The 7744-nt window shown below is 41.6% G+C and overlaps 1 protein-coding gene across 1 annotated transcript; it reads right to left on the bottom strand.

The window, feature by feature from the left end:
- Nucleotides 1-5604: 5604 nt before the first annotated feature.
- Nucleotides 5605-7450, bottom strand: LOC147613030 (glucan endo-1,3-beta-glucosidase 14-like). The gene is made up of 2 exons (XM_086782025.1): nt 7265-7450; nt 5605-7094 (listed from the first exon to the last, which is right to left on the bottom strand). The coding sequence occupies exons 1-2, from the start codon at nt 7341-7343 to the stop codon at nt 5971-5973; spliced, it is 1203 nt and encodes a 400-aa protein (XP_086638151.1). The 5' UTR covers nt 7344-7450; the 3' UTR covers nt 5605-5970.
- Nucleotides 7451-7744: the final 294 nt, after the last annotated feature.

Consider the following 7744-nt stretch of genomic DNA (forward strand, 5'->3'; position numbering starts at 1 on the left):
ATGTGTGGAAGGATGTGGAATGTGGGGAATGGTGTGGAGTGATGAGAAGTGATGTGTGAATTGATGTGTCGATGATGTGGATTGATTTGTGGGTGATGTGGAAATGATGTGAGATGATGCAAGTGAATGTGGAAATGATGTGGGATGATGTGAATGAATGTGGAAATGATGTGAATGAATGTGGGAATGATGTGGGATGATGTGAATGGATGTGGAAATGATGTGAGATGATGTGAGTGAATGTGGATTAATGTGGGATGATGTGAATTGATGTGGGATGATGTGAATAGATGTGATGTGAATTGATGTAAAAAATGTGGGATAATGAGAAATGATGTGGAATGATGAGAATTAATGAGGAATGATGTGAAAGGATATGGAATGATGAGGAAAGATGAGAATTTTGTTTGGGAATTGTATTTGTATGTGAAACCTATTTTTTAAAGATTGTTTTATGTCAAGAATGCTGGGGAAGCATTTTGACTATCTTGTGGAATGAGGTCGTGGGGGGACCTAAGTGGAAATGTTGCAACTGATGACAGAGAGTTAAAGAAGGATGTCTCGCGTGGCAAGATCGGCCATGGACTTGACCAGCCTCGGTTCGGTTAAAATGGTGAGCTTTCAGTTTTACAGGAAGGAAGCGGCATATGAGTGAAGCGCTAGGTCACCTGCAAAGGAACCTAGAGGGTGCTAACCATATGGTGCTCGGGGTCGTCCAAGATACCCACGCGTGTGTCCAGGAAGAAAATGAGTTGGAGTTGTTTTCTGAACACGAGCATGGATCTGGTTGATTGGCCTTGTTGGTCTTCAACGGATGAGTTCATGGCTCTTTTACATGGATCTTGTTGGTTGATCTAGCTGATCTTCAAAACAAAGAGTCCATATGGATTTTATATGATTATACTCCTAGGTACTATGGGCTAGGAACTATCGAAAAGGGTGGTGAGCGTTCTAGTTGCCAATGATGCCACAGGTACGTTGAGGAAGGATTCAATGGAATACTTGATTATATTCCAGGGGGGTACTATGGGCTAGGAACTATTGAAAAGGCCCCTGAGTGAGCAGGTGGTGAGCATTTGGTTTTGCCAATGATGCCATAGGTATGCTGAAGAAGGAATGATTGGAAATTGGACTTGGAACTGGAATATTGAGATTATGATGGAAACACTGTGGTTTTATTGCAATGCTATTTTGGAGATAGTTGAGTCTAAGAAAAGGCAATTTTATATTGGGTGCGTAAGAGAAAATATGGGTATAATTGATTTTGTAAATTCCATGAGATCGTATGCATAAATCTTTTATTCAAAGAGAAGAATATTGAGCATATTTTATTTTGGAAAATTTGAGAAAAGAATGGGAAAATATTCATAAGAATGCATTGAGAAATCATGGAAAAATTTTAATTAGAGAGAGGAATCACGAACATATTTAACTTTTGGATAAATTAAGTATACGTCTAGATTCTCGAGAAATAGAATCTTGGGTACATTCTGAACAGGAAAACAATTTTCCAAAGAAAAAGACCAGAAACATGCGTAGTTGGATGAATGTAAATAATCGTGTGACTGATTTATTCCTAGATTCCCTAAGAAAGGAATATGGAATTCTTGAAAGGATCGAGGATCCAAAAGTGAACATAAATTTAGTCTTAATTGAATTGAGTTGAGAAAAAGTTACCTTTAACTGAGCCAAGTAGTGGCCGAGACTTAGGAAGTCCTGTCAATATGAGAAGTAGAGTAACTGTACTTTTAATCTGGTTGATTGTGGAACAAAGATTATGATCACTAGATCAAGGAAAGTTGATAATCAAACCTGATTCGCTTAAAGAGAAAAGAGACCATCTTGTTTGTAGAAGTTGGGATTGATGTGGCTGATGTATGAAATGATGTGGAGTGATGTGGAATGTGGGGAATGATGTGGAGTGATGAGAAGTGATGTGTGGATGATGTGGAAATGATGTGGGATGACGTGAATGAATGTGAAAATGATGTGGGATGATGTGAATGAATGTGGAAATGATGTGGGATTATGTGAATGGATGTGGGAATGATGTGAATGGATGTGAAAATGATGTGGGATAATGTGAGTGAATGTGAATTGATGTGGGATGATGTGAATTGATGCGGGATATTATGAATAGATGTGAATTGATGAGATGTGAATTGATGTAAAAAATGTGGGATAATGAGAAATGATGTGGAATGATGAGAATTGATGAGGAATGATGTGAAAGGATGTGGAATGATGAGGAAAGATGAGAATTTTGTTTGGGAATTGTATGCGTATGTGAAATCTATTTTTTTAAAGACTGTTTTATGTCAAGAATGCTGGGGAAGCATTTTGACTATCTTGTGGAATGAGGTCGTGGTGGGGACCTAAGTGAAAATATTGCAACAGCTGACGGAGAGTCAAAGAGGGACGTCTCGTGTGGCAAGACCGGCCGAGGTCTTGACTAGCCTTGGTTTGGTTAAAATGGTGAGCTTCTGGTATGGTGGATGAGGGGCCAAGGAAGTGACCTATAAGTGAAGCGCTAGGTCACCTGGCGAAGGAACCTAGAGGGTGCCAACCATACGGTGCTTGGGCTCTAGGTCGCCCTACCCACACGTGCGTCGAGGAAGAAAATGAGTTGGAGTTGTTTTCTGAACACGGGCATGGATCTGGTTGATTGGTCTTGCTGGTCTTCAACGGATGAGTTCATGGCTCTTTTACATGGATCTTGTTGGTTGATCTAGCTGATCTTCAACGGAGAGTCCATATGGATTTTATATGATTATACTCCTAGGTACTATGGTAGGAACTATTGAAAAGTCCCCTAAGTGAGTAGGTGGTGAGCGTTCTGGTTGCCAATGATGCCATAGGTACGCTGAGGAAGGATTGAATGGAATACTTGATTATATTCCTGGGTACTATGGACCAGGAACTATTGAAAAGGCCCTTGAGTGAGCGGGTGGTGAGCGTATTGGTTGCCAATGATGCCATAGGTACGCCGAGGAAGGAACGATTGGAAATTAGACTTGGAACTGGAATATTGAGGATTATGATGGAAACACTGTGGTTTTATTGTAATGCTATTTTGGAGATAGTTGAGTCTAAGAAAAGGCAATTTCATATTGGGTGCGTAAGTGGTGTGTCTATTTAAGTTTTGCATGAGAATCGGTTAGGGGGCCTAGGAACTCTTTTCCCTAGTACCCGGGATAAAACATAACCAACTTTTTATATTGGATCCTATCAATATAGTGGTTGGGCGGTTAGCTAACCCATGGGATTGGATGGGGTTAAGTTGGATCGATGGATTCTATAATAAAATTCAATTCCATTCAAGCTACGATAGTTGAAGTAAGTCACAGGATAATCCTTGTTCTATGGACAAGAATCAATGGTTGTGCCTCTTTTGATGGGGAAATAAGCATTGGCCTCTATGAATCAAGTGCAAGTTCCTCCTTTGAACTGGCCATGTGACTCGCACGGCGGGTTCGATCGGAATACAAAGGATAGTTGAGGCTCTTGACTATGTTAGAAGATTTTCCTGGAGGAATCGCCTATGCCTTTTGGGTGAGAGAAGTTTTTTCTGGGTTCGGTTTTGGAAGGACCAAGGGATTAGTCTCTTGTTCGGACATTCGTGGGATGAGGCCCTGAGTGGGAAAGTGCAAAGTGCTTTAAGCACATAAAACCTCTGATTCCTATTTCAATGGATATACCTAGGTATGTATGGAATAATTGTTAATGAATGTGACAAAACAGAGGTAAGCCCCAATAGATAGTGTCCTCATAGGACCACATATATTACTATGTATAAGCTATAATTTTTGGATAGCTCTAACTGAACCATCTTTGGGAAATGATGCCCACTACCATTTTCCAAGAATATAGCTCTCAGAAATATGTTTGATAGGGGCTTAAAGCTATGGCAACTCAGACACCACTGTCATGTTTATGCAAATGTAGCAAATTGCCAAAGTTCAAGTGACCAAAGCATGCATACCATAGCTTAGCATTAATGACCCATTGCCTTTGTGGTAGAAACTTTACATACAACATGCCTTTATCTTTCATATGCATCTAGCCTATAAAGGCCATGAGACAAAGTACCAGAAGCAACAATACATGCATCTTTCATATGCATCTAGCCTAGGATCATGAATAATACATCCATCATCCACCACAAACTCAACCAGTAAGCCAGCCTCAGTCATGGAAGAGACAGATAACAAGTTCTTCTTGATCCCTCGTACATATAATACATTTGAAAGTGTGATTTTTTCACCATTCACAACACTACAAACTTTTACATAATATGAGGAGTTGTTTATACATGTAACAATGTTTTCTTGTGGACCAGATGAAGTGATGATGAGAACAAACTGTGATGAGAAGTAATGTGCTTACTAGTGCCATTATTAAAATACCAGACATGTACATCTGTAATAACCATGCATACATCCTTATACGAAGGGTCAAAATTGCACTGAACAATTAAAGCCCAATCATCATGTGCATAGTTTGTAGATTCTTTGTTTTCTACATTAGATGCTTATGCATCAACTTATATAGCCATACATGAGTCTTTCTTTTTTTCCTTCTCCAGCTGTTTCCCACACTAATTAATGTAGCGACCAGGTTTCCTACAACAATACTTGCATTTGTCCTTTTTCTTTGGCTTGTTGCCTTCCTTGTCTATAGGCTTGCCTGATGACTCTAATTTTGGCTTGTAACTACCTTGAGGAAAGGATTTACCTTTGCCTCTTTAGCAAAAGCCTGATTTTCTGTATGCATGACATATCTGTTTTACCTAGATTGCTCTTCTTGCAAGAGCTCAGAAAGTAACTCTTCAAACTTCGAGGCATTTGAGTTTTATGGTAGAAGAAAAACCTTGATATGAGTTCATTACGCATTCAGGATAGTTTCAGGATAGTAAGGCACCGATGAACTATCAGGATATACTTCATCAACACTAGCTAATCCCTTAAAATCCTTGATTTTTGTAAGAAAACTGTCCATAGAGTCTCCCTCATCCATATGCTCTAGCTGTAATTGCTTGCATAGATAAGCAACACGTGCTTCATTACGTACTTGGTATGATGACCCAAGTGCATCCCAAGCATGCTTAGCAGTCTTGCATGATCGAATGTGATGCATGATCGAATGTGATGCATGATACTCTCTTGACTAACAAAGCAAGCAATGCATATGCCCGTGCATCTCTTCCATCACATTTTGTTTGCTTCTACGTAATGCATCATGTGAAACGGAGTCCGTGTCTAGAGATGTGTCTTCTGTATCATGTTTATCAGAGGAACCAGGACTTTTCTGAGTACCAACCATAATATTCCACAACCCTTTGGCTACTAATACATGCTGCATCATATAGGACCATGATGGGAAGTTGGTCCTGTGAAGCTTATCCTCAGCGGGATAACATCCAAAATACATTAATGTTTGCTATTTTTTATAATACCCAAGTAATGAATACACCCAGGTATACATGGAGTAGTCCATTGCTATTATCGCTCGTTTGCTACCTTATTGTAGTGCTTGAAAGTCGAACCATTTAACTTGGGAGTGATTTCTTATAAATCATAATACAAGGAGTTGAGTGAATGTGGATGCAAATTAATGTAAGATGGATACATGGATGTATTTTGTGTGCTTGTGAAAGTGGGTTTACAATGTTGATGGGCGTATGATAAAGCTATAGCTCCATCAAATGATCCTTTGTGAATCAACCCACAAATTAAGATCTTCAAAGCAACAACATTATGCAAAGTGTTTGTGTTGGCTTTGTAGTGTTTCTAGCTAGAGTATAATGGATACATGTCTTTATAATTTGAAGACTTTATGTCAAGTCATCGATCCTTTCAAAACAATGTAAAACCTTGGCAACTTGGAAGGTGCAAATTAAAGGCATATATTTGGTTTCTTTGGCCTTATACTAAATGAATTATGGTATTGCGGTTAGCACATAGGCATATTTCAATTGGTGAGGATGGAGATGAGCAAGAAGTGGACGGATATAAGGAAAAGACGATGGGGGGCATTAGTAAAGGTGGGGGATAGCAATAAAGAACGAGGGCAGGAAGATGATGACTGATTATCCAATTGGAAGTCATAGACCATGGTTCCGTCGGGCTTGAAGAGGCCATAGTTGCGCTCGGAACCAGGGCCCGGCTTTATGTCCTCATTGAAGAGGGCAAACAGGTAGACTTCAAGGGTAGTGTTGGGCCTGAGGGGGGTACCTCTCTGGGAAGTGATATGGCTGATCAAGTTGGTGTGATAGATCTGTGCATTCTCCACGCTAGCCCCCGGCTCATCCTCATCGCCAGCCGAAGGCCATCCCGTCTCGGAAACAAGTAACCTTATGTTTTGATGGCCTAGAGCAGCTATGGCGGAATACACAGCATCCATCTGCGCGTCAAACAGGTTGTAGTAATGAAGGCCCGTGGCGGGGTCGAGCACGCCCGGATTTGGTTGGAAGAGGGCATAGTCTATGTGTACTAATGTTGGATTTTGCTTGTAAGGGAAGAAAGGGTATACGTTGATGAAGAAAGCTGAGCCTGTGTGGTTGAGAAAGTCTAGCACTGGCTTGACATACTGGTAGGCTATGGAGGGGTGGAAGGAGCCGGCTGAGGGCGGATAGGAGGTGGCGATGGTGGCGAAGGAGTGTGCGGTGGAGACGGCGATCCGACGGTGAAGGTTGAGCATCGAGAGGGCCAAGTATACGCTCTGCATGGCGGGAAGTACCTGGGCCATCATGGTTGTGTCGTTGGAGCTGAAGATCTCGTTTCCGACGACGATGGCGGTCATGTAGGTGTCGGGCATGTGGGCGGCGATGTTGTCCTGCACCCACTGCATGGCGACGGCGGGATCGTTGAGGGCGCCCAGCTCCTGGTTGGGGATCCCCACTATGAAGGAGATACCTGTGTTACTGAATGTACTCAAGACCGAAGCGTCTGCATCATACAGCTTAGCCTTGCATACGCATATGGACTGCAGTAGAGTCACGACCGCTGCAGGTGGAGGCAGATCATTGGCTACCATGCCATAATTTATTCCAAAGCTGAGAGCATCGCAGGTCATGGCCGACGCCACTCCATGCTCTGCATGCAGTATTAACAAAATCGCACACGCTAAACAACACCAAACACTAATCACGACACATAGTAAAGTACCCTAATTACACACACGCACACTGCACAAACACTAATCTTACAACTAATCTCAGAAGTTGACCTGTAAAATTTTGCACATAAGATGCAAGTGTTTTCACCTGATGTAACAAACATATTCAAGAGAAGAGTGAGCACCACCAAGCCTAATTTGTCGTGCTGCTTCTTCCCCATACTCATCCGACCACCTCCGATTACCTGCTGATCCTATATGCAGTACTGCAGGCAGCCTCAAGTTCCCTCAAGCGCACTCTATTTAGTTAATCTAGAACATAGGCTATAATGATATATAGGAGACAGAGTCAAGCTTGCAACTCACAAAAGGGATTGTAAACCAACTGGTAGAACGCGGATTCATGTAAGTTGGATGCCACTAGCGAGTGGAATCCATTTCTGCAGCCTTACTTTATTACTTTTTTTGGATGGCTTTTCTCGACCACTTTTCCAAGCATTTGGGCACTGTGCCCATGCCCCGCCTCTCTTTTTTCCCCCCCAAATCTTAAAGTACTCCAACATGCTCTTAATGCTCTTACTTGAGAATGTTTCACTCTAGCCTATTGGCCACATACCTAAGAAAGAAT

The sequence above is a fragment of the Cibotium barometz genome, chromosome 44 (genome assembly GCF_041138505.1).
Source record: "Cibotium barometz isolate CiBa-2024 chromosome 44, ASM4113850v1, whole genome shotgun sequence".
Taxonomy (NCBI): domain Eukaryota; kingdom Viridiplantae; phylum Streptophyta; class Polypodiopsida; order Cyatheales; family Cibotiaceae; genus Cibotium; species Cibotium barometz.